The 27932-nt window shown below is 38.3% G+C and overlaps 2 protein-coding genes across 10 annotated transcripts in view; one reads left to right on the plus strand and one right to left on the minus strand.

Moving 5' to 3' along the window:
- Nucleotides 1–583: 583 nt before the first annotated feature.
- LOC132257368 (progestin and adipoQ receptor family member 4) lies at nt 584–10660 on the plus strand. Its single transcript, XM_059754233.1, has 10 exons — nt 584–776; nt 2586–2707; nt 2775–3137; nt 5242–5352; nt 5441–5545; nt 7595–7698; nt 7813–7950; nt 8024–8054; nt 8263–8372; nt 8985–10660. Coding segments are annotated over exons 2-10 (1071 nt in total). The 5' UTR covers nt 584–776; nt 2586–2706; the 3' UTR covers nt 9093–10660.
- A 480-nt stretch (nt 10661–11140) lies between these two features.
- The window catches only part of LOC132258338 (sex determination protein fruitless), a 46407-nt gene continuing 29615 nt past the window's right edge, over nt 11141–27932 (minus strand). For 4 of the 9 annotated variants that reach the window (XM_059755623.1, XM_059755622.1, XM_059755624.1 and 1 more), the window contains exon 6: nt 25690–27254. In XM_059755623.1, the coding sequence (XP_059611606.1) occupies nt 26643–27254 (612 nt within the window). In that variant the 3' untranslated portion in view covers nt 25690–26642. Of the gene's footprint in view, nt 15062–17291; nt 19343–19712; nt 22611–25403; nt 25528–25689; nt 27255–27932 lie in introns of those variants that run through there. The other 5 variants (XM_059755629.1, XM_059755626.1, XM_059755628.1 and 2 more) reach the window with 4 other exon arrangements.

Consider the following 27932-nt stretch of genomic DNA (forward strand, 5'->3'; position numbering starts at 1 on the left):
AAATTAAAATGTATTATTAATTTTTTCCTACAATTCAGAACAGAGATGTGAAATGTTATGAAAATTTACCTTTTAACTACATACATACCTGTATATCAGATGCATTTCTCCGAAAATATTTTTCTTTACTGCATTTGATGCACTTCTAAGGGTTTCTTAATCAAAAATTGAATGATTTCATACTCAATATTTCTTCATATTAAACGTTTATTATCATGTTAATTTCAGTACATCAGTTTGTAATTCTATAAATATGTTAAATATTTTGTCCCAGAAGAAATATGGAGAAAATCTTATCGAAATGAACATCAATAGCATTTCCCTCGAGGGCAAAGCCCGAGATTGAGGTAAGAGTACGTTAAACAGCACAAGGAAGAGTACACTGTAACGGTCGAAAGAGTCAAAAGGACGTGGAACATGGGAGGAAATGTTTTTTTTTGGCGGAGGAGAAAAGAGTCGCGTCGTTCGGAGTCGTGATTTGCGAATTTCGGCGTCGGCAAACCCCAGGTTTTCCTCAGTCACTCCGAGTCGGTCGATGTGAACGGTTGCCCGGAAGCCGTGATGCTTCTCATTCGGTGACCAGGCGAAAGTGGGGCCCAAGGGTCAGAGACAACATCGGTGCACCCGCAAGGACTTCCCGATAGCCACATTTGGGATAAATCTTCAGTGCACGTCCGCCTCAGTGACTCCAGTGAACCACCCACACTCCTGGAAAAATGTGACCAGGATATCTGCCCGATCAGTGCAACATAGGCAGCGCCTAAAGGCATTTGAAGGTGGATTTTCCCTCCCCGTGTCTTGTGCAAATGAAAAGATCTGTGAATTGAGTGAAAGTACGGGAAAGTTTTGCAGATCTCTGGCCAAAGGGGCAAAGGGGCTCGGTGTGCCACCCCTCTGCACACCACCCTTTTGGGGCCAAGTGCAAAAAAGGCGTCCCAGTGCGCAGGCGCGCCGATACCGTCACGTGAAAACGCCGTTGAGGGCCAGTACATAAGTTTGGCCCGACTTTATGTATCACATAAAGAAATCATCTACACTCCATCCAGCCCACCCTCTTCGCTGCCGTATTAATAGTGCAATCATACCGTGGCAACTCGTGATTGTTGCAATCACAAATAGGGAAATCACTGGCCAATTTGCTCTAATGTCTCCTCCAACTCCATCCTCACGAGTGAAATGACACAGTCATTCACTAATTGTCCTCAAATGGGCCTCCTTCGTCACTTCTGTCGCCTCCTCGAGCGATGTTGAAGACGCTGATGACCCAAAAAGTATGAAGAATCGTGTTAGCCAAGTGACGAGCTTAGAGGTGGGATGTGAAAGCCTTTTCGAGTTTCTTGCTGAGAAAATTGGACGATCTTCTTTCACCTCTTCAGCACTGTTCCTCCCCTTTTTTGGCAGCTTCAGGGGTTCATCGGTACATAGTTTCACAAACAGAAGCCAACATATCAACTATTATATCACAAAGTTTCAAATAAAAGAATACTTTGTGGATGCTGATTATACATTTGGGAATCATAACTTTCTCAGTTACAAGTTGGTAATAAAGTTGGGAGAAGTAAATATGTTTGAAGGGAATTTAGCGTGAAACTTTTAATTTATTCCGGTGGTTACAAAGTTTGTACCCTTTGGGATAACAAAGTAAGAGGAAAATCCGTAGCAGTCAAGGTAAAAAAATGACTAATGTTTCTGTAAATGTACACTTGTCTTAACCTTTTCAGTCACTCAACAATTTCATACTCTTTTAAATCGAAAGATATCTTCTCTCATGACCATTTTAACTCTTTAGACACAAACTTAAAGAGTTTGCAGGATTCTTCGAAGGTTATGTACAGGCATATGTATCTCTACACATTATGTGTAGAGATGTAGAATTTCCCAGCTTTGTGTACTCAATATATTGCGCTGATGAACCCCTGACACTTGCCCCATTTGCACGCGGCGGCAGAGCTTCCACAGGGTGAAGGGGCAAGAGCTGAGGACATAAATTCCGATGTGCTTTTGACACAATTTCAATTCCAGGCCATCCAGACTGCACAATGCACCGAGTTGTTGTTCTTGTGAAACCGCAGACGAATGGCAAATATCATCTTTAATTAAACTCTCCATCCGTACAGATCCAGTGTATTATTGCCCACAGATACATGAGTTTCACTCTCATTGCGTGTGGGGTTTTCGCGTGGTTAACACTTCCGGAGAGTCACACTTGATGGCCAGGTCAAGGTCCTCCCATTCACCCCCAATTCTCACTGGCGGTGCTCACTTGATGGATGCGAAGCCAGTGAACGCCATTTATTCCAACAGGCTTTGTAAGACACCCCAATTGTTTTATTCAGACGCACCCCATCGCAATTTATCTTCTTTTCTTCATATCCATCCAATAAGTGGACGAAGGTTGAGAACGTCTGCGAGGTGAAGAGTTAAGGGGGTCTAGATAAGAGTGGAAGATGATTTTGTGTGAGAGACTATATTTTTTGCGAATGTTGAATTATATATCTGAATGATTAAGTTTCTTTATAGTTTTACTCTTTTTGCATCTCAATCTTATCTACATAAATTCGTGTGGTGTAATTAATCAATTCTAGGTGCCTGACTATAATGAATCGATGGGATAAGAACACTTAAAGCTCCAAAGATCCCGTAATTGCTTTTCACCAACACTCTCGTCGACAAACAAGAGAAGGCAATTGAAATTGTGATAGAAGTAGTGAGTGGATGCGACAAGCACTTCCGACAGTACGTCAGATAATAATATTTTTGCCCGATCTGAACAGTGGCGAATCCTCGTGAGACAATAACGCTGTTGCAAGAGAGTGAGATGTCGTCACCGGTGGTGAATGGCTCCGGCACGTCGAGCAGTTGTAGCAGCAATTCCGTAAGCAGTGTCCAGTCGTCAGTGATGTTTGCTGCGCCGTCGGCTCCGGTCACGCCCTGTGACACCGCCGCGAGCCCCATGAGACTCATCGAGCGTTTCCCGGAGCGCCAGGAACCGGAGCTGCTGTGCTGGGCAGACATGCCACAGCATCTGCAGTTCAATCCCTACGTCCTCACCGGCTATCGACCGCTCCAGACCGTCAGGGGTTGCATGTACAGCCTCTTTTACTGGCACAACGAGACCATTAACATCCTAACACACGGTGAGTTATTTGCCTTTGGCACGAACACCCCAAAAGCACTTTTCCGCGCCCTTGCCCTTCCAGCCGCCCCAGATCCACGCCGAGAGCACCACCAGCTCATCTGCCACCCCACACGATACGGGGTTCCCCTGCACCGGAGATTTTGCCACAGTGCCATGGAAAATTTCACCAGCAATTTACGACAATTTCCTTGGCGCTCACCGAAATTTTCAAGGTGCTCCAGCACAAAGAGATAATGTCACAGGAGAAACCTCTAAATTTCTCACGAGTGATTTGCTTGCACGGCAATAGTCCCAGATAGAGTGAAACCTCCAGTTACATAGAAGAAAAAGGAATCCTGCTTCATGGCAAATTCGCTTGAATGAATATTTAAGATGGAGGCGCCTGGTGAAAGCTCTGGCGAAGTATATACAATTCCAATCGTTCCAATTCCGAGCATAATAGGCTCAATATGCTCGACTGATGACGGAACACAGAAAAGAAAATTGAGAATAACTCTGTGTCGCAATAAAATTCACAAGAAAATTCATGAAAGACTTCATGTCAAGCGATTTTTATGGATTTTTGTCAGAGACACTTTTTTTCACCAATTTTCTCGACAATGTACTAAGCTTTTATGATATACAGAACAATCTAAAATTTAGCAAATAATTTGAATTGTATTCTAAAATTGAAAACAATTAATTGTTAATAATTGTATTGCAAGTGTTTGAATTTAATTACAGTTTGTGTGGAGTGACAAAATGATTCAAAAACTAACTTGTGACAGTCGCAGTTAACACCAAAAGGGAGCTTTGCATATTCCAGAACTTTCAATGATTTATCATCATTTCTACAATTGTTACCCTAAAAGCTTTTCAATTTTCACGTTAGAAACCCACATTTGCAACAAAAAGCAACTATTCTGAACGGAAATTGGAAATGCTCCACAAGAAGTAAATCAGTTGGAGCCGTTTGTGAGATAGAAGCAGATATAAATCACAAAGTTCCACATCTACGAGGGTGGAAGTGGGCCAAATTGATTGTGAAGTGTTCAGAAAGCAATGCAACTGTCCAAAGTTGTATTTTTCAATTTCCCGAGATTACCTTATATCTTCCATCATATCCTGCTAATCCGCACACAATCATCGCAGAGGTCACTCTGGTGCGAGAGCTCATCAAAAAGCTCATCATTGTGGCCCACAAGAGCATCAATAGTTAATGTTGAGGCATTAAGCCTGACAAAAATCACGCAATGGGCAAAAGGGGGTGAAACTCTGACACGCTCCTTTAGAATCGAGTAATATTTCATTTGAGAAGTTCACCAGTTGGCGACCGGCAGGTGGCAAGGACGATGTCTGTCTCGAGTGCTGTCCCTCTCTCTATTTGCATTGCAATTAATGGGTTCCGGGAAGTGATTTACAAGGAGGCTCTTGGGCGGAGAGCTTTGAGTCGCGCCACACTCCATTATTCTGTCACGCAATTGACCTTACTCTGGGTTTAAAATTAGTTAATTTTAAATTTATTAGGGAGGTGTGGTCTCGTGAAGTTTGTCCACAACATTCATGACAAATAGTGCTTGGAAAATACAATATTATGTGAGAAGTGTGTACGAAATGAATTGCAATTGTAGAGCATAATTTATTATATACGTAGAGAATTATACATGTTCAATATGGAGGCCTGAAAGTTCAGCAAGATACATATATATATTTTTAAATGAGCTTTTATACTCTGTGGTATTCATTTGTAAACTATGTGATGAACAAACCTGTAAATGGATTACTGAGTTTTATTGGCTATTTCATTGTCCTCAACATGCAAGGCTATTTTAAAATCCATGTCCATTTAACAAGACCGTATAATTGGTCAATCTGCAAGAATTCTACACGATGATTAAATAATAAATCAATGCCCTGTTAAGTGAAAATCAATACTTTGCCTTGCAGTGCAACAAATTGCACTGCAAGGCAAAGTGCAGTCTTAGTCACCAGAATATGATGAAAATGTCTTGAAAATTTACTGCTAATCTGCATTATTAAATACAATTTCCATAAATAAACAATCAATAAAACTTGATTGCAAATTTATACGAGAGAATAACTGAATCCTTTATCATTTTCAGGAATTCCAATTGTGTACATCCTGGCAATAGTTCCGGCTCTGATGCCCTGGGAAAATGATTTTCGCTTTCTCTCCTGGTGCCACATTATTGGAGCCGTTTGCCCGTGGATCGGTAAAAGTTCATCTGCCAAATAGGCTCTTATTTGGGTCACCAGTTTGGCGAGCTTTCTCAAAAAAAAATAACCTCTCTTCCGTTTCAGGGAGCTTTGTCTACCATTTGTTCATGAATCTGGAGAATGGTGAGTGCATATACTACAAATTGCTCCAATTGGATATGTTGGGCATCTGGATCAGCCAGAGCTTCGGTGAGTCTCGGCGTGTGCCAAGGTGTAGCTTTTTATATTTTTACAACCCTGTGCATTGTTCAGAAACTGTTGCCAAACACATTTCATACATTTTTAGGGTCATTTCAGTGTCAAATAATTTTGCACTCACGCGAAATTTGCGTGAAATATGATTTTAAGAGCCGTTTTGTTGAATCGATCCTTTTCGAATGCGAGAATTCATGGTCATACTTGCCACTGAGTGACCCTAATAGTGTGTAAAATCTCCTGTATTTTCCACTCGAGTATTTTGGTTGGGCCCAAAATAATATGGTGTAACCCAACATTTTTGCCATATTCATGCTCAGGTTGTGTGCTCTGGCCTCAACTTTTTGCGACAACCCTTTGGCTAATGCTTAATTAATAATGTAGTTGAGCGAGAAATTAACTCGCAGACTTCACAACGTACTTTATGCTGATTTCAGGAGAACACGTGTGAGGGATTCATATGTTTAGAACCACCTAATTATGGTTCATCAAATATTCACAAGCAGGCCCAACGTTCGCACTCCGCAACGCAACTTTTTTCCGAGTGTCTTTTCAGCAAGAACATTATAATTAGCAGGGAGGGATTTTTTTTCATCTCTGGAAAATTAAATTTCAGATTTATCTTCAAGAAAATACAGAAATTCTCCATTTGCAGTTACATGAATAATCCATACTCGAGAAGAGTATTTCTGCAACTCTCCAAGAGCAGATAATAAAGTCATGAATAGTTAAAATCTACTTATAGTCCCTGATTTCATTCACTGTCTATTTGAAATGCCACTTATGAGGAAAACTTCCGGAATTCCGTCTGACATTTGCCTAATCCAATTACCTAATAAAACAATAGATTTCTCGGTCACGGGAATGGTGGCAAAAGTATACGCGTATTTTATTTTCTATCAACGGATCCTAGAACGAGAATTGATTGAGAAGCACAGGCCCGAAACGCCATTGGGTGTCCCAAATCGATTGATTGGCAAAAGGGATTCTCCAAATATCCACCAGAAGGCAATTCATCTCGTAGTTTTGCAAATCCCTCCGTATTAGGGGTGAAAGCTCCTCGAAAGCTCCATTTGAGCGTTGCAGAGTTGGCACACCAAATGATATTAAATTACATTCGGTGACCTTTCTCAATATCCCCACAAATAGATAAGATAAAGTGGGGGAAAACATTTAAAGGTCAGACCATTGAGTCAAAATATGGACACTTTTGCTGAATTGTTAAATATATTGGATGAAGATGGTGGGGTGTTTGTGAAAAGTTAGAGAAAGAAGTGTCCTTATTGATTTATTTATCATTCGTGAAATATTTATAGCCCTGGAAAAAAGTTTTGAGATCTTCAAATACTCCAAGAATGATGTTTAGAGGTCACAAGTATATAGGAAATAAAATGGAATTTGAGGACATTCACTATTCCTTAGCACTGCATCACCTTCATTTGAGAGATAACTGAGTATTGTATATCTTTGAGACGATTCTCACACGAAATCCCAGGGGTTAAATTTTTGATGGGCTCTCATAATGTATTTCCGCACGAACACGCATTTAGGGGCGGTGTAAATCTTGCCGAGGGATCAAAACTTTACAATCATCCTTCTGAATTATCTCTGCAGCAACACCATTTTTATTGGGCTCTCTTTGCACCCCTTGAATATGAATTAATGCAAAGGCACGTAATGTGCACATGAGTTAAGAGAAACTGTCGACATGCAAAAATTCCTACTAATATAAGCGGCAAAGCCGTAAATAATCGATGTGGCTTACATTCAAAATGTATCATGAATGTGTCGATTTTCCCTTGGTTTGATGTCGTGGGAGTTGAAAAAAGAGGCAAAAATACACATATCAGGAAATATCGCCAGTATGTGGGATTGAAGTTCTCCGAGCTGAAATTATTTATTCACACTTTCACCCCTCTTTTTCACGTTCGCCTATGTGTTATTCTTATGCGTGTTTGTACAAGTATCAAATGGCTTGTGTAATTTCGATTATTGGCGGATGATTGTTTTCCACCCGCCTAACAAATTCCTTTTCCTTTGTAGGCGCTCTGCCCATGGTGACGGCGACAGTATTCTGCCTGGGATGGAAGCTAAAGTGGTCGTTAATGTTGGCTTATTGTATGCTGAGCCTCTGGGGACTGTACAAGGTAGAGTCTTGCTGTAAATAAGGACCCAAATGGGGGTGCAAAAAAGTGCTCTCTCGCCTTAGCTACAATGTGGCCCGGTCCAGCTGTCACTAAAGTCACTGTCTCCCCTTTCAGGCCTTGACCGCCCTCTCGCCGTGGGAGAGACGCCTATGCTTCTTGCTACCCTTCATGATGAGGGTGCTCCTGACAATGCTGCGCACCCTGAAGTTGGCTGGCGGAAATCCGGCCGCTCTCACCCATGTCTTTCTGCAGGTGAAATTAATTGCCCAAAATTACCGGTGCCTTTGTCTATAACTTCCTCTCCTCGCCCCCCATGCTCACCTAGGACGCTGTCTCTGCTCTCGGCGGAATGATTGGTAATTAGAACAGATATTAAATGAATGAACAGCCCAAATTACCTCACATATGCCGCACAGCCATAAGCAAAAGCATATAAAGAGACTCTATATCCCAATTAAGGCATTACTCCTTAATGTCTTTACTCTTTTGCCGTGGCGTGTAGTTCCATTTGACTAAATTAAAATCTGTCTCTCTCTCTCTCCCTCTCTGAAATCTACTAATTAGGGGCACTTCATATTCCTGAGAAGTGGTTTCCCGGCAGTGTTGATCTCTACCTGAACTCCCACAACATAATGCATGTTCTCGTAGTTCTGGCCGTGTACTCAATGCACCAGGTAAGTCGCTAATGTCTCTCTCTCTCTGTCGGATTCCAATTGATGGCCCTCAAATGAAGGATTATCGAGAGGCTCTTGAAAAAATTAAGGTCGATACGAGAAATTGCCCATCCGTGACTCTTGCGGTCTTATCCAATTTATCACTCGCATTGTGTGGCTAATAGAGGAGGAAAAAATCGCTCCTCCAGCTTAAAGCTCTTTTCTATTAACCAAAGTCATTTTCTCTATGATAAATTGCCGTTTGTCCTAAAAACGATTCCTTATAGTTAATGCTTTTTCCACATACGCATCGAATGGCAGCCAGAAAAACAAGACATTTCCCTCAAAGGCCCGAATTTCTCTTATATGAAATAACATTTTTTGTACTAATTCAATCTTAATTGAAAATCATCGAAATCATATGGAATATGATTGAAGAGACTACATAAAATAATATCCCCACATCAGGGATAAAAAAAAAGTACACGGCGAAGAGCCTCTCGCCCTTTTTGTTTTATGACATTTTCATAAAGATAACAATTTTACATTGTCATAAGGCAGTTCCATCAAATTATTCTCCCCTCAGCAGCAGCAATAAATCGTGAATGAAAAATTCTTGTCATTTTTCCCCAGGCCACCGTCTCGGATCTGGATTGGATGTCGAAGACAAAGTGTTCAGATAATGGAACAGATGCCAGTATTAGTCCGCTCCTCAACGAACAGCCGCACATGGACTTGTGACGGGTTATTAGGAAACTTGTGGATGAATATCGCAAAGTTCCGCGCAGTTTGGGTTTTATTTTCAAAATGGGGAGCAGTTTGACTTTCGTATAGGTACAGTTATAGCGAATATGGGTAAATGACAGGGAATATTGTGAATGAGTAGGTAATTAGGACGTGTTGAACAATTTTACATTTTCTCAAAATGTTATTTGTTTTTCCACAATGAAAAAAAAAAATACCACTGTTCGTTGCCTCTGGTTTCCCACTGAAAGATTTCTTCTGTTAATGACTTAATATAAAATGAATAGTTACTCGAAATCTAATCAAATCACGACGATACTTGTTGAAAAGTTTCATATATGAAAGAAACAAAAAAAAATTATGGAGAAATTTCTCTGACAATTTCCTGTACATAAATATAACTAAAAAAAGAAGAATTCTCTATTTTATTACAAATTACATTTCTTGCTGCATATATTAGGCGTATAGAAATTATTTTCTTGAAGGAAGAGATAGAAAAAAAAATTCGTAGAAACAATGAAGAGATTTATAGCGAAAAGGAATTAGCACATAAAAGGAATCTAAACCTGATTTAATGTCTGAGAATCAGAAGATAAACTCACGTGCCATTGAACTAGAGGAAGAAATTTTACTATTTATACATAGAAAACACAATAAATAATAATAAAAAAAACGAGGTATATAAATGAAGGGAGAAAAACGATGGATGATTTGTTCACGTAAGAAACACTAACTTGAGTGCTTTTGGCTTTCACATGCGATAAAGAAGTGCGCTTTCCTTTACCTTGGACTTTTTTTATTTTTCCCTAATACCTCCTTGGAAAAATATCAAACTTGTTCTTCTCTAAATTCATTCTATAATATCAAACCTTCAGCAAATATTCACTCTTTCTCCTCGCATTATATACCCAAATGTATCGTAGATGAGAAGTGAAGGGAGAAATCCTCATTGGAGGTCAATTAAATTGCATCCGTTGATGCGGATGCATATAGTGAAGAAGGAGCCTCTTTATAGAACGTAAATTGAAATTAACAATGGCGTATTAAATTATTTCCTAGATGAATTCTCTAGCTAGATAGTTGAAAACTAATGTAGGAGTATAATTGAAAATATTCTGGGCCTAAATCAACAATTTTCCTAATGGGAATTAATTATATTATTTCACGAATGGATGCGATAATGGCATGAACCCATGGTTTATTGTTTCACTTAACCCACTCTAACTTACACTATTGCCTAAAAGTCACAGTATATAAATTGTTTTTACCAGACATTCTTCTGCGAACAATGAACTCTCAGCAAATTCTAAATAAACTACAGCATATTTTGCAAACCTTCTGATATAATGAATATAATTAACAAACTAGAAGAATTTGACCAAGAGTCTTCAAGAAAGCTGACTTGATAGAATAGTGTTGAAGCAATACCTTGATATAATACTATATAGGCTTTATATACTAAATTTGGATGCGCGCTAGTTGCTTATGAGAAGCCATCAATTACTGATTTTATTGCTTCAGAGTTTCCTGTGAAAGTGATTTTATAATACTTCAGCTGATACATAACGAATAAATATTTAAACATTTTACAGAAAACTTAACCAAAGAATTTCATTCATCTGGATTCTCACCAATAAGGACTCGGAATACAGGATAAAGCACGTGAATTGGGAAATCATAGATACTCACCACAAAAGCTCAGGATAAAAATAGGTGAGAAATGTGTCTCGGATAAGTGGTGCTTCCGAATTCCCCACATTTATATATATACCCGAAAAGCTCAGGATAGTGAATCTCACCACAGTGGTGAGTTTTCTGGTGTCTGGGGTGGAAACGCGCGGAAGGACGGTTTTGAAAGTTTAAGAGCGCAAGCAAAGTGGAGTGTTTTCCAAAGTACCATAAACATTAAAGCTTTACTTCATGTAGTAAGGAAAAACAACTTACCTGTAGTTCAAACAACTTGTATATTTCATGATATTTGCATTATACATCTGAATAATTTTTTGCCACAGACGTTATGAAACCAATGAAAAACACTGTTGAGATACTTTTGCAATTTCACAAATATATTACTTTTCTACACACGAAGAATGCTGCTTTTAAGATTTAATATTTTTTTCTCCTTTGATTCCCTCTCATTTTTTTACTTTTCTTTTTCTTCTCATTAAACATGAATAAAAGTATTGTAGATATTTTGGTACTTGCATAGTTAATTATTTGTTGTAAGACTTTCCTCATTGGATAATTTCTGTTGTGAACATCTATGTTTTAGCTGCTATTCTGTATAATGCCTTAGTAATTTGATAGTAATTAAACTTGCGTCAAATGTTTGCACAAGTTGCTTATTTCAAATCACCTTCCCTCTAATTTTCTTGTTTCAAATCTCTCTTTTTTTTTTTGGTAAAATTCAATGCTAAGATTTTTCATTATGTTAATTATGCATATTTTGTTGTTTGACTTGATAAGATTTATGCATCTAAAATCTTATTTACTACATTTTTTTTAGACAGAAATTTGATTTAAACTTGGCTGGATTTTGATTTCTTACTCATTTTTTTTCTTTTCTTTCATATACTCTTTACAAGAAGAAAATGTCTAATTGATGAATAACGAAGATTTTTCACTGTATTTCCGCATTTTCACAAATTCTTCTCATCTCCTTCCCAGTCTATCAACTAATAAATCATTTATCAAAAAGTATGTATCTTCTCATAGTTCATCCAAATTAAATTTGTACAAAAATATATACAGCGTCTTATGATGTTTCTCCTCGGCTCTCTGGTCATCTCTAAATCATTGATCCACTATTTATCCAGTTTTTCCTCATCAAATACTATGTACACTTACAGTTTTATCAGCTAATCATCTACATATTTTGCCTCAAATGAAATTATCTACGTTGTTTAATATGGAGGGAAAATGAATGGTACCGTAAGTTATTTCTGACATTATTCGCCTAATCTTCGTCCAATTGGTATGTTTTTTATTCTGTTTGTTTAAAACATGGGGTTAATTTCATTTATTTCCTAATCATCTTTCCTTCAAAATTTTGCTTAGGTACTTTCCATTTTCGTCAAATATCACATAAAAATTTTACACCAAAACGTGTAGTTTCGTTACTTGTAAATATGTATTTTGCAGATTTTTTTTTCTTTCATTTCAAAATGTTCTTACAGACGGAGTCTTATGAAATTGACTAAAGAAGTCTTCTCAAAGTAAAAGCTGCGATATAATATAATTTTTTTACTTAAAGCACCTAGAATGAACACAAATATTCTTTTATGAAAGAATTAAAAACAAAAATAGAAATATAAAGAGAAAGAAAAAGAACGTGATCGTCTGAAATGATTTTTTTCTTTGTATTCAACGTGGAAGCTCAATGAAAGCTCAGTATATAGAATAAATGTTCCCATGCGCACCATTTTCAGCGAAATGACTAATACAAAGTTTTGTCACAAATTGACTATGCTTTCAAAGTGACAGTATATATGCCAAAGAAAAAAACGCTTCGTAGACTCCAGTGAATACAACTCCGTCTTATCTTACATTTCTAAACATGATACAATATAGATAATATTGATTTCTCTCAACTACAGATGTGCAATGCAAGTAAGAAAAATTTAAAGTTTTACACCAACTTTGATTATGTCTTTTATATGTCATCCTATTCACTCTTACCAGTGATGGGGAGAGGAGCTAAAATGTGTATAATTCTCGATAATAATATACTTCTCTCACAATGATCCATTGAAACCGTTTAAACTTTGTCTGATGATTTGAAAACCGTCTAACATTTACATTAATATTGAGAAAATTTACACATTGGTGGACAAGATATCTCCTGATAAAACCTTCCTTTACCTAACTTGTCGTTGAAAACTTGATTAAGGACAGATTTGGGGTTAAATACTGCAAGAAATCTGTGTCTTACATCATCTAGATTTTTTTTCTTTCAATAAATAGCACATTGAATTATATAGGATTGTGTGTGGACCTATTTACATTTACGTCTATACCATTAAAGCTTAAAAAAAAAAATTGTTAAGCTCTGCGGACAACAGGAATAGGGGATGGGATTGTGGCACTGTGTATGGGTATAACATTAAGCTTTACTCGTGGTTCAACGATCTCTCTTTGACAATGACAAGCTCGAAAGAATTGAAAATCTCACACAGATCGTCCATAGACAGCGCCTGAATTGTATTATGTACAGGATTGGGGAATGGGGTAAGCTGAGGTCAGGGCTGAAGCTTGACAATCTCATCAACATTTCTCCACAGAAGGTGTCTATACAGAAATTCATGGTTATTTGGCAGAAAACAATCTTCGTTGGTACTGTCGTGAGGGCGGACGGGCGGAGGCCACACGATGGAGTCAACTGAGCTTGGTCACGGTCTGGGGTGTGTTGGAATTGGTTCCCGGGGCGCGATCACTCACTCGAGGGCCGGGAAGGCCCACGCGGTCTGGGCCATTGGTCACATCTAGGCAGACAGTGATCGCTCCGACTGGCTTCTCCGGCCCTAGTTCTTGATCAGCCTATCCGGATGCTTGACCCGCAGGTGCGAGCGCAGCGTGTCGATGCGACTGTAGGTGGCCGGGCAGTAGGGGCACATGCTCCTCTGGGCGGTGTGCGAGTGGAAGTGATGCCACCGGTTGGTGACCTCCTTGCCGCACGTCCGGCAGCGCCACATGGTGCCAGCCAGCTCCCGCGTGGGCGAGAACATATTGTGGTAGGACATCTGGTGCTGGTGGTGCTGATGGTGCTGGAGGGCGGCGGCGACGACGGCCACGGTGGGGCTTCCGCGACTGCCATCGCCACATCGCGACCCACCGGGCACCAGCGGATGCTCCGGCTCGCCGAGCTGCCCGTGATGGTGGAGGTGTGGCGGCGGTGGAAGTGGTGGAGGTGGACGATGCCCCCCCGGCCCTGCAACCAACAAGCACACCAGTGGCCTATCAGCCCGGTAGAAGACAACAGAAGAAGGCAAGGGATTTTGTGTGTGGGGTCAACATCGGTCCCTAATCTGAAACCTCCTCCTCACATCACTTTTTTTCCTTTTACATTCACTGGTCTCTCTCTTATCTTGGCTCTAATGCCTCTCCTCTCCACTTCTCTCATCTTACTTCATCATATAGCTTCTGTCTATATAACATCACATAAAACAAAATGGAATAATTCAAAAAATTAACTAAATCATCTTCACTGAGCTCCCATCGGTCAGACTTGGTTGTCAGCCACGGATCAACGGTCGTCAGTTTCGTGTCGGTCGGATCAACATCAAGCAACCATTCAAGCCCCGTGACAACAACCACTGTAATCGTTTGGCTCCGGACCCAGTCCTAGGCTGAAGCCCACACCCAGACCGATGGGATGAGGTTGTCTGTATATACGTGTAGTGTTTTCACCATATAAATAGAGATATTAAAGGTATGTGGCGATCTTATATCAAAAATACATCAAAAAGCATTTCAGGCAAGTATATATAGGCAAAATATCCAATAAGTGTCTTGCAATTCTCTCACTAGACATTATTTCCATCATTTCATATATAGTTGAAAGAAAGGATATTTCCTCATAGTCATCTCATCTATAGTGCTTTCTCAAACTTCTTCCTTGCTCTCCCCATTCCTGCGCTCCGTCAACAAATCACATCAGCCGAGAGAGAGAGATCACAAGGGACAGTTAAGTGGGCCGGGGGGTACATCGAAGACTGAGAATGGGAGCATGGAGGCGATTCTCAGTGTTCAGAGACCCTGATCCGGATGCTTGGATCTGGCGTGCATCAAGAGAGTATCGCTGCGTGTATAAACGGCGGGGCACAGCGAGCACGAATATTTTCCCGGGAAATGGACGTAATAATGATTGCGAACGTTGCACACGATTTTTCCACACAGCAGACAGCGCCGACGTTCATCGATTGAGTTGATCTTCTCAAAAAGTTGAGCGATCCGCCAAGATTTAAGGTCTGCAAACAATTACCAACTGTTTGTTTTCTTGCTATAATTCTTGTTTTTTTTTCATAGATTTCTTTTGGTTGTTGTGTGTGTGTGGCAAATCTATATTATTGTTAAGACTCAATGCTTCTCGTCTTAAGAACAGTACACCTATGACAGCAATTGCTTGTATTATTCTCGACCTCATCATGTATTGCCTCTCACATCGAAACTCTTTCTGATCTAGTCCAATCAAAAAATTTCACTCTTCTGGTGCATCACGGAGAAAGAACACAAATGATTAAAAAAAAAGATGTTTCGAATTGTGAGACATTAAGGGAAAAAAACTAACGAGAAGAACAAAAGAAAAATACGTAGAATGAAGGGAAAATGTTTCTCATCTCTGATATTGCAGCAAGATGTAATAATATAACGAGAGTGGACGCTTCAACTCGACAAACGTTTCATCTTCTCAAATGACAAAAAAAAACTGTGAGAGGATAACAAGAAAACCGTAAGTATTCTGGAAATCAAGTTTTGAACTAGTCACTGACAAGTGGCAGATATATAATAGAAGGTTGTTTTTTACGATATATGGAAAGGAACTAAATGTAGAATATAATAAAAATACAGAGAATGAGAAATTAAGTGAGAAAATAACAAAGAAGAAAATAAAATAAATACGGGTTTTTTGTCAATAATAATAATGATAATAATTTGTAATAATTATATCGCAAGCAAAATACAAACCAAGCAAAATGCAGGCAAATATATAATTAATAATAATGAAGTTATATAGATTTACATTATTTAATTTGTTTCTTCTTCTTCATATAATTTATAATAATTAAAAATATTTCCTCAATTCACTAAATTTTTCACCTTTTTTCACTTCAGTATTTTCATTTTTTTTCTGTTATCTACATATTTTAGATAAAAATAATCCAAAAAGTCAAATTTCAATTTTTAAAATCCCTTCTCATTCTCCACTGTGAGAAAGCTCTCTACTTCATTACATCTTAAACGTCACATTAATTTCACTTGTTTGAGCTGTTTTTTTTCCTTCTCTTTGCTTTCCTCCAATATGCGTGTGTGTGTGTGTGTGTTTTTCTTTACATGATAAATACAACAATTAAATGCACAGAAATATTTTGAGAAAATATAATAATCTACTTAAAAATATGCATTTTTCAAAGTTTCATTTCTGAAAGGAAATTCATATTTCCATGCATTGCAGTGCAAAAGAATATTGCGAAATCCTGTTCAGCACAATTTTCCGGAATTATATTTCATTTCAACATGTTTTTCCACCAGTTTTATAATGCTTCTTCAATGCCATAGAGTTACATTTGAAATTGGATCAAAAAGTTTCATCCTAACTATTTTTTCTTCTTTCATTTATTTAACCGCAACCAATTTATTGTGTGTGGATTTCATCATTTCGTCGAAAGTCTTAGTAAACTTTCCATCGTCATCATCCTTTAAATAAATAGTTACTTCACATCAAATGTAATCTGTCTTAAAAGCTACAGTACTTTTTCTCTGATTTTCCTCTCCATTTTTTCGGTGAAAACAAGAAAAAATATATAATAAGAAAATATATATTATATAATATAAAAAACAATTAAACATATTATAACGCAAAAAATCAGGTAGATATTTTAATCAATTACATTGAATTAATTGCTATCGATAAATCGTTATGGTTAAAAGATTAGAGTAATTTTATTCATCATCTTTTATTTAGGTTACGTTTGGTTATTACTTCCATCATTATCATCGTAATTCTCTCAATTGGGAACTGCTTCTAGAGTTCTTTTGCGATCGCTTTTGCCGTTATCAATTCAATATCCTTCTTCGTTTCCTTCTCATCCTAAAACTCTAATACATACACATTAACTAGTATTATTTATTGCACGTTCGGTTCGATTAGAATTTATTTAAAAAAAAATAATTAAAAAAAACAATGAGACGTTAAAGTGTATCAATGAATTTACAGTAAAAATCAATTAATATCTCTATGAATAATCTTTCATACTTTGTTCCATATTCATTTTTTCACCTTTTAGTTACACAATTTTTTCTTTTGCTTCTTAATATTTGGGTTTAGCACCATACCTTTGCTATCACATCTTTATGTTTCTGCTTACAAATGAATTATGTAATTCAAACAAATTATAAAAGTCAACTAACCCTAACAACACATTTCCTTTCATATCACGTCTCGCAACTCCTCTCCCACCTCCTCCTCTTCTCTCTTCATTTTTCTTTCTCTCAAAACAACCGAAAGGTGGCTTTTTGCACAAGATTTTGCCCTCAATTTTTCACCACGGCGGCCAAAATAAGTAGAAAAAGTGCCAAAATGTATCAAATTTCCGCAGATAACAGCTCCATTCTTCCAACTCTACCAAAAGACATTAATTTGTTTCTTCCAAAAATTCGCAGAATGTGTTGCTACATCTCTCAATATTGTTTGCACCTTACTTTGAAAATTCACCTAATATGTTTCTCATTCTAACTTCCGTAATACATAATCCTTTTGAGTTAATATTGCATTTAGTTATTCTCTGTAGGTATTTATGTGTGTTCTACAATTGCTGAAAAAATTGTTTAAGGTACTGTCTATTACATTTAGTTTACAAAAAATGAAAAAAATAAAGTGAATCTACTAAAAACTAGCAAAAAAAATTAGTTACTTTAAAAAAAAATCCCGTTTCGTGTTATTGCAATCGCCCAATGGACGAGTTTTTACTTAACAAAAAAAATTATTCAAAAAAAAAATCCTCAACTATTGTATCTCAATATGATCGAATATGCCTATAGTTAATGTTTCTTGTATATAAATATTTTTTTTCTTTAAATTGTATAATTATTAGAATATATAGAAAATAGTAACAATTACTCTTCATCTCTACAGTTACACTTTTTTATATAATAAAAAAAGAGTTGTTATATAAATTATTATTTGCAATAGAGTTCTGAATTATCAAAGAAATGTTAATCATCAACGTATCGCTTGAAATTCTGGCAAAAATATATATATACTTTATGCTCTGTGCGACTTGGGTACAGAATATATTTGCAAAAAAATTACCAAAAAATATAATTGGAAAAATTGTGAAATGTCTTAGAGAAAAGTGTTCAACAGAAGGTGTATGAAGAATCTCACTTTATCTCCATTTAGACCAAATTGTCACCTATAAAATGAGAATATTTTACACTTGGATCTCCCTCGAGATACCTTTAAGGAGATGTTGGACAAGTCAGGAGTGGTATGACTGAAGCGTTGTCAAACTACTAAGATTTAAAAAAGAAAAACTGAGTTCTATAAAAAGAACATACAAACAGAAAGCGAATAATAACACAAGAATGAAAAGGTAAAAAAATAATTTTGAAGTATACAAAGAATTCATGAATAAGCTTCTTTACTCATGCCCTATTTTTTTTGTTCTAAAATATAAAATTGGGTAATCTAGTTGCCCTTTTCTCATTCAGATCCAAACCGATCAATCATGCCACCCCCGCTCTTCTGTGCCGATCGCTCGCCTATTTAATCTACATCTCAATATCTCTCCTATTGTAACTTTCATTCTATTTATGTGGTATTCACTAGGAAGGGTAGGTTAGCATATTTACAGAACGTATGTAGTTTGTTTCTGTGCAGGAACCTAGAGTGAAATGACAAAAGAGCACAATTTCTCATGGGAGGGTATTGGTTATGGGGGCTGTGGCGCGGCCTACATTCGTTCGTGGCGCGAGAAACGCCTGGTCAGATCGACAGAGCGCCCTTCAATTGATCTGCAGAACTGTGTCCTCGCCGGCAAAGACGTCGGCGGCACTCTTGGCACGTCGCATGCGGTGCACGAGGCTATGATGGTAGTGGAGATTCCAGGGTAGTGCACCGTCGCCGTCCCGGCAAATGTATCAGTCCGTCGCAGTGCCTCCGCCACCGCCTCCGCCTCCGCCTTGGGACGTCGTGGCCGTGGACTGTTGCAGCTGCGCCGCCGCCTGCTGCTGGAGCTGCTGCTGCGCCGCCGCGGCGCTCAGAGCATTCACGGCGGCCGCCGCCATGAGGTTCTCAAATTTCCTGGTGTCCGGATTGAACATGGGATGCTTAAACTTGCAGTGCGTGCGCAAATTGTCACTCCTGGTGTACGTGGCACGGCACAGTGGACACTCAAATCGTCCCGGAAAGTGTACATGATAGTGGTTTCTAATGTGCGTGACGACTTTGCCGCACAGCTTGCACCGGTGCAGGTTGCAGCCACCGGACAGCCGCTCGAATGTCAGCCGCATGTGCCAGGCCTTTGAGCCTGCAACACACAATACGCGAGATTTCGATCACCAATTTGGGCAAAAACAGAGAAGAGTTTGTGTTATAGTTTTCAGCTTTTGTGAGGGGGGCAGGAGCAAAAAGAGGATTAAAAGTCTCTTTTGCTGGCATTTTGATGCTTCTTTTCTGATTGAGGGAAGTGGTGTCAAAAATTAAAAATCATATTATATGTATGACTAGATAATATGGTAATAGGTGTAAGAATAGACAAACACCGGAAAAAATTAATGCAGCAAAAAGCATCCAACCGACTTCGGTGGATGACATTTCTGTATTGATTTTTTGCAGTGCACAAATATTGCTAAACTTCATGAAACGTGTGAGCAAATAATCTATCAAAATCTCACGGTATTCACAGGATTATTTTATACACTATTATTAATAGTTAATTAGTTGTATTATCCACTATACTTTCATCTTCTATGTCCAACATATTAATATTAAAATCATATCTCAGCAAAATACATTGTATAATCATTCCTTTATTCCTTTAAGCTCTATCATGATGCTTTTTTTTTTAGTTCTCTTGAGACTTTTTACATGGCCTTTCTCTTCACATCATTTTTCTCCGTCACTTAAGCTCATCCTCCTCCTCATCTCCTCCTCAGTCACTTTATCCTCTCTTCTTCCTATCAACAACAGCTATTTTGTATAATGGCAACAAAGGTGTGATGTTATTCTTAAGAATAGTTTCTTTCTCAAAGTTGCTAGTTTTGTTTATACCAACTAATCATTATTATTAATAGAGAAACTCATTCCATTAACACAGAAGTAAAAATATTAAAAATGGTATTAAGAAGTAAAGAAATAGATTAAAAACATACAGCAATTAATCACAAAAACCCATGAGAAAAGGAATATACAGAGAAATGCATCGAAAATTAAGGATTAAACTATTCGCGAGAGATAAAGTTAATGCCTAGAATTGTGTGATCAACCAGCACCAAAACCATTACTCTCCTGCTCACTGACGAGGTGTTATTCAGAATCGCCTATAGAGTATTATCTTTTTTTTATAATTCTCTTTTGACAAAATAAAACAGTAATAAAAAGAGAAGAGCGCGAGAAAAAACACTACTCAGCCAGAATGTGAATGTTTGTGGTAAATTTTTATTGAATTCATTTTCAAAAGTATGTATGTAAATCGTTTGGAAATTATAAAATTGTGTTTTTGTTTCACCTTCCTGTAGCTCCATATAAAAATATAATACCTCACGTAAAGAGTTTTATTTTTCTCTCTTTCATATCTTTTACCAAGTCAAAAACGTCTGCAAAACAAGGAATTTTTCACGCTACTTTTCCTCGCTTCAGAAATAACATGGAAAATCTTTTATTTATCTTTCGGTGTATGTTTTTTTTCTTTTGGAAATCTAATTGACTAGAGCTTGAAATAAACATTCGCCTCATTGAAAAATCATCATCAAGCGCATTAAACACTCACTATAGTATTTTGCATTTAAATAATTTTATTTTCCCATTGTCTTTGCAGTTGGAATTTATAAACCCATTCCATCAGAGTGTACATGGTTGTCACAATGTTCACTGCCCAAATTAATGGATCAAATGAATGGTGAATAATGAGATAAGACAGCATGTAAGATTGTGTCCGATAAACCAGCAGAAAATTCAATCGAGACATATCATATCTCCTTAGGTGAAATTTCGGCTCGTGAGAGGGCAATCCTTGGAAATGTAAGACAAATAGACAACACAATTTGCATAATCAATGCAAATAATTCTACTATATATCAAAACGAAAATGGAATTTGACTCGTGAAAAGAAACAGAGCGAAATCACGAAAATCAATTGAAAAATGTCAGTGAAGAAAATTCCTCAATCTCCTTCAGCATGCGATCGGAAATCAAAAGGGTACAAAAGTGGTATAGGAGCATAAAAATCATATTCATGCAAACTATTCCGTGACGTTCTTTTTTCTCTCTCCTGCCCAGGAAAAAAAACAAACGAAACAGGTCATCTGAACTGTGACGAGGGGGTGGTGGGGCAAAAATATTTGACTGATAGCTAAATTGGGGGGAAAATGCGATGTTTAATGACATTTTCAGATCCTATCTTTGGCTTTAATTTGAAGATGAATTGTGCACTGGCAACAGGGAAGCCCAGAGATGGAAGGCTTTTGATCGAATCATCCCAATTAGCAACTGAGAGTCGTAATCTCATTACCACGTCATTGGTCAAATTGCCTATTTTCCCGGGGCCACCCTATTGTAACTCATTAAATTTTCCTTTAGGTTTCAAGCACAGACAGCCACTCTCGTCCTGTGTCCTTCTTCCCCACCGCATTTGCAATATTAAAATATTTTCTTTCAAACACACACACACAGCAATCTCACCAAGTCTTTCACACCGCAAACAAAATGGGAAAGCACACTGTTGTCGGATTTTGGTGATATTGAAATATCATGGAAATGGTAATTTTCCCTCTACACAGTTTTTCCCACCACTATTTTTTAACAATAAATTTTTAATGTTCTGCTGGTTCTGCTACAATGTCAGTTTGATATACATCCTAACCACAAGAATACACATTGCTTGAAAATAAGACATTTCTCAATGCGCGACCCCGCCTTCTCCGCCAAATACCTTCCGTCCCCACAGCAATATGATAAAATAGTGTCTATACATCTTTTATGGCTCTACAACATGGCTTTTACGTTGACTTATGGCATCTACATTTACATGTTTTTTGGTATTTTTCTCGATTTTTTTTCTTTACTTTCATTTTAACTCTGGATAATATTGAGAGACACACTGGCTACAATTTACTGTGAATGTTACAAGTAGATCGATCACATGTGTACGTAGTGGCTAAAGAAGCGATCTTTCATCTCTGCGTGCTTTATCTTGCAGTGAGCCTTCATATTGTCCCGTCGCGTGAACTTCTGTCCGCACACGGGACACTCGTGACTCTGCGGTCGGTGGATGTTGGCGTGGTGCCAGCGATTGGACACCGTCTTGTGGCAACTCACGCATCGATACAGGGTGGGAAAAGTGCCCGACAGCTGCACAAAGAGGGTGGAGTAGTCAATGTTGTGGTCACGACGCGTCGGTGCGGGGCCCGCGGCGCCACCCACCGATTGGCCCCCATTCTCCGCCTGACCCTCCGCCAGGTGACTGTGCTGCTGCATGGCACGCTGCTGGCCTGCTGCCGGGCCCGCGGGCGGCGGTGGGTGGATGTTGTGGTGACCACGTGACGCCACCATCAGCGGCTGCAATATGTTGCGCCCACCTGCAACATACAGGGCAACATGGCGTCACGGCGCGCCTCACCACGCTCACACTCACACTACGGCCACACTCACGCGCCGACCCACTCTCGCTCTATATTGCCTATCTCACGGCCTATCCTCTAAGTGGGTGGTAATGCTCATGATCCGCCCACGCTCTCCCACATTCTCAACTCTCTCCTTGCGTGAATCTCACCTTCGCAACTTCTAACAACAACTACAGGAACACTGGTGCGGATGACAGAAATCGGGCTCAACAGTTAGGCGCGACGTCGTCATGACCAATCTCAGCATTTAGGCATTTCATCGCAAAAGGACATTTTCGTGAATTTCAAACCCGAAATCTATCATCCAACTTACATTGTAATTCTATGGAGTCATAATTTTCTCTCATTGCAGTATTATTTTACTTGTTGGTCATTGCGATGTCGTGTATCCCGTTTTTTTTTGCGAATGAGACGAATTACAAAAAAAAAGAAAACAAGTATCAAAATAAAGTAATATACAGAAAATAACAGATGGATAATCTTTTGACGTGAATCTAAGTAGATAAATCGATTTCTTATTCTAATTGCTCTCTGCAATGTTTTCTCATAATGTCTATAGGAAATTGTATTACAAAAAAATAAACGATCTAAAATCACTAACTGCAGTATCAACACAAAATCAACAACAGAAACAACGATCTACAGTAATTATATGAATAGATAACAGTCAAATTATAAGAGTACATCATCTCTTCTCTCATATTTCACAACCCCGCATGAAAAAAAGTACTTTTCACACACTCTATCATCTAATTCAGATCGAAAATCAGGACTAAAAACTGGGTATTGAAAAGAAAATATGTTTGGAAAAAGCGCATTTAAAAACTATGCATGATACAATGCGGTCTTATTAACTTTTTTGTGTCAATTTTGGATGAAACTCCAAAATTGTTCCTACGATACAAAAGATGTTTTTCTTCTCTCACTTTTTCACCCGCGCAAATTTACTTTCAATTAAGTCATATTACATTTTATTGCTTCTATAATTAGATAAATTCCACATAAGCCGTCTGTGCTCGGCCAAAAAAAAATTGTATTTCCAACTTGGAAAAAAACACAACCAACAATATTCGTTGAATTTTAATCAGTTTTTTTTGCGGTTGCATTAATCAATTCTGCAGCCTCATTGCGTTTCTTTTTTTGGTTGTAAGTGTAATAGAATATGAAAAGATCCATTTCTTTTCTTCGTTACAATTGGATTTGAAAAATAGTCAAATGACATTTCACTCAAAATGTTTGCTCAATTGATCACAAATAAATTTTTACAGCTCTTTCGCCAAAATTCTTTCAGGCCACGAAAGTGAGAATAACGAAATGTGAGGAACTTTCAATTTCAATTGCTTTTCTTCACATTCTGCGGCAATTCCCACACCAACTGTCTTCGAGGTGAAAAATGTATACAGAGATATTATATGGAGTTTTTTTTGGCAAAGGGAAAAAAACACAATTTGCTACTAATTTAATTATGTTCTCTCTGGTCTTCTTATTTTTTCTTTCCAACAAGAAAGTGGCGCTGTACAGAAAAAAACCCACTAGAGAATCATGCTTCATGCAGAGACACAGTTATAGAAAAGACGACAATTTTGGACGACCATTAGAGAATTTGTATGATCCTCTTCTGTTGGACTCCACAGCAAAATTGGCATTGATAAATCCAAATTTCTCACCTTTTCCACAACACGAAGTACTCATTATATTTATGTAATGATGCTATGATAAATGTGCACAGTGTGTAAAGTATTCTGTATAGATGTTCTGTGAGTAAGAAATGCACCTTCCAAAGGTAAATAAGTAAAGCCACAGTAATGTAGAGAGCACTAGGGCAAATATTAATAAAATGAACCAAAATAAGATGAAAGAAAGAAACCTATTAAATTGCAATAAATCTACAGAGAAGCGAAAATCCTTTCTTCATGGACTTCTTATCCACGTCTACCATATTAATAAAGAAGTGAGAGCCAATTGATTGCGTGCCAAGTTATTCCAAAGTGAGTATTCTAAGTGGAAACAAAATAAATTGTTTCTCTTATCTCCATCCTCATCACCATCTATCTCAAAACTGTACAGTACAGATAACTGAACTAAGCTAAAAACACCCACACGAATTCACTAAACAACATTCTTTCTCAAGTGTATTGATTGATTTAATTAATTTTTTTTTTCAATTATCTCCATTCTCTAACTTGTAATTTCTCTTTTGTGGACTTATTTTTCCACCTAAAAGGAGTAGGAAGAGTCACGACAAAAAATTTAGGGAAGCAAAAGTTATACTCCTTTGTTGTAAAACATCAAATTAATTTAGAGAGAGAGAGAGAGAGAAAAAAAGAAACATTCGAAAAAGTAACACAAGAAAAACCTCAATAAACTATTAAGCTCGTACGGAAAGACTTTTGTGGAAACAGAAATTAAAGATAAAATAAATAAATCTCCTCAAGAAAATTTACACGTAAAAAAAACGTATAGGAAATATTTGAGTTGCGAGTTTGGAACAACATAAAGCAAATTTCCCATTTTTCTTCTGTTTTTCTTGCTCATCAAAAGAAACTCTTCTTCTCTCTTGGACTACCTTTTTTGTTTTCTATATATATATATATATATATCAAACCAGTGGAAAAAATGGGGACTCTCAATTGGATAGTTAGTCTTTTTTTCATCTCCTTATAAATTTTTTTTTCTCTTCTTACTTAAGAATAATTAATGAGTAGGTATAGAGAAAAGTGAGAGACTACAGAACTATGGAACACTCACCATCGATATTATCACTGTGATCCATCGGCGGATGCTGTGAGTCATTCTCCGACGACTCCACTTGAAGTCCATGAGCAGGAAGTAGACTTGTCATATCCTCAGGATGCAGGGACATTGAAGTGGGCTGCAAAGAAGGCCGGACAAACATTAAACTTCCCATCAATTTCCTGGTCAACAAGAGGCGCTCAAACGAGCAAGCAATATTGGGGTGTATCGCCCAGAAACCTTGCCCCGTCAGCAATACAATGAAAACACTTTCTTTACATAGAGTCTCAAATCTATTGAATTGAAAATTCATTGCAATTCTCTGTGAAACATTTCTTGTACAAATGATACAGTGACGCCATCACTATAAATATACACAACAATAGGCAACGGATACCCTTATATACTCTTTCTCTCTTCTCGCAAGCATCAAAGTTCATAGTTCCCGAGGGCTGGGCTTCCACCCCGCTTTTCATTTCTGCTCCTTTTTGCATCTCTGCAAAAATATTGTTGCAATAGAAAGTGCAAAAATAATTCAGATAACTTTCTAATTGCGTAAAAATCACTTCGTCAATCACAACTTTTCTCCCATTTCTCCTCTTCACGCCTCAAAGTTTCTTTCACCATTGGATTTTAGCGCATTTTTTTTTTGTTCCTCCTCCTTCTCAACTCACTGCAATTTTCCACCCTTCCACCGAATGGAAAACTTTCCCGGAAGGGGTGAAAAGAAAATTGTACACATTTCTTTCATTTCAGAATCAATTAACGATTCCTTATCGAAAGCTCATCACTCTCTGTGAGCGCAGCAAGATCTGAAGGCAAGAGAGTTGAAAAAGGAGTTCGCAATGCATCAAACAGAGTTTTTTTTCCACATGATTCTTATGTAAAATTATTTTGCAATATAAAATATGTACATCCAGACAAAATCCTCAAAAAGTAAACGACATTCACAAAATATATGTACAGTTTATCCGTCAATCGATTAAGCATATACATGCAATATTTCTCTCAATAATGTGCCATAATGTGAAAATAATGAATATTGAGGAATTAGAACGATTCTGTCACATAAAGCAAACTGATTTGTAGAATAGATTGCTTAACGCCAGAATCTTCAATTTACAGTGATACTTGAGCAATCCTTTGAGGATTTACTCCAGATAGCAAATCCACCAGTCAGCATCGCAAATTCCAATCAATTCCCACACTGACTCCAGCCCTCGCGCCCTGACGAAGAAGAAGGGAGTTCGCGGATCAAGTCTTGCCGAAGGTCCCATTCCCACCCTCGCCCTCATCCGGTCGCCCGTTGTTGCGCTCCTGAATCTCGCGCTCGCGGCACATCCGATGGGCCTTGCACTTGTCGTGGTGGTTGACAATCTCGAGGCGAAAGTTGGAGTTGCCCTCGACGAAGGAGGTGCGGATATCAGGGATGTCGTTGCACCACTTCCGGCAGAATGTGCAGAACATGCTGTTATTCTGCTCATCGAACTGCAGCCAGCTGAATTGGTCGAGCCAATTGGGCCGGAAGCGACCGCCCTTGCGACTTGTGACACTCTGGCGATGGGGACTGGCGGAGCGCCTCGCAGGCTCCGGTGCATCCGGGAAGCGCGCTACGATCTGCCGGAGACTGGCGGCACTCTCCTGCGCCGAGCTGCAGCCCTGCTGCGTGAGCAGGTACATTTGCAGCGTGCTATTGACAGTGGATGGGTCAGAGGTCGGCGGCCAGGGAGCCCTGGACTGGCCGGGTGAGTCGCGTTGGGAATGCTGTTGCTGCTGTTGGTGCGGAAAACCAACAAGTGGAGGTATGTGAGGTTGTTGTGTGTGTTGTGGAATTGTACCCTGCCTATGGAGCCACCCCACAGTTTTCTGTCAAAATAAATCAAGAAGGGAAGGACTTAAGTTGCTGAGACGCCAAAAGTCATCTCTCTAATTCTCTAATTTCTCCTCATTTCTTTTCAATTTTAAAGATTTTTTCTTTTTCTCGGTCGATGATCCGTACAACAAACAAAAAAACGTCTCTCTTTTTTCTTCCACCATCTCCAGAGCATAGTTAACTTCTCTATCATCCACTCTCGCAGATGTCAGGAAAATTTGCAAGTGTTTATCTCTCGGAGATGCGATTTTATTTCTATCTCGCAATTTTATCTGACTTTATAGCTAAATCCTTCATCCTTCTTATTTATTTTTCTGTTTTCACCAAAGAATTGATGGGAAAAACTGTGTTGTGTGTACTCATGGCATTTTTACAAGTTCTTCTTTTTTTCCCTCTTCCCCAGTCAGCGCCACAAAAGACTCAAGTTGGAGCCACGGCAAAACAAGTGGAGGCGAAGTCCCTTCTTCTTCATACATCATTATGCATTTCCGCATTTTTTTTTCACTCTCTTTCTCCATCATCGAGAAATTCCTCCAAGACACCCACAATAGTGTCACCACATTGCTCCTTTAACAGCCGCTCAATAGAAAGAGAATGTGTTATGTTAGAGCATTAAACTGCCAAATCACGTCTTGCGCTTGAAGATGAAATCAATTTTTACAATAAACGAA

The sequence above is a fragment of the Phlebotomus argentipes genome, unplaced genomic scaffold (genome assembly GCF_947086385.1).
Source record: "Phlebotomus argentipes unplaced genomic scaffold, Phlebotomus argentipes genome assembly scaffold_4, whole genome shotgun sequence".
NCBI lineage: Eukaryota > Metazoa > Arthropoda > Insecta > Diptera > Psychodidae > Phlebotomus > Phlebotomus argentipes.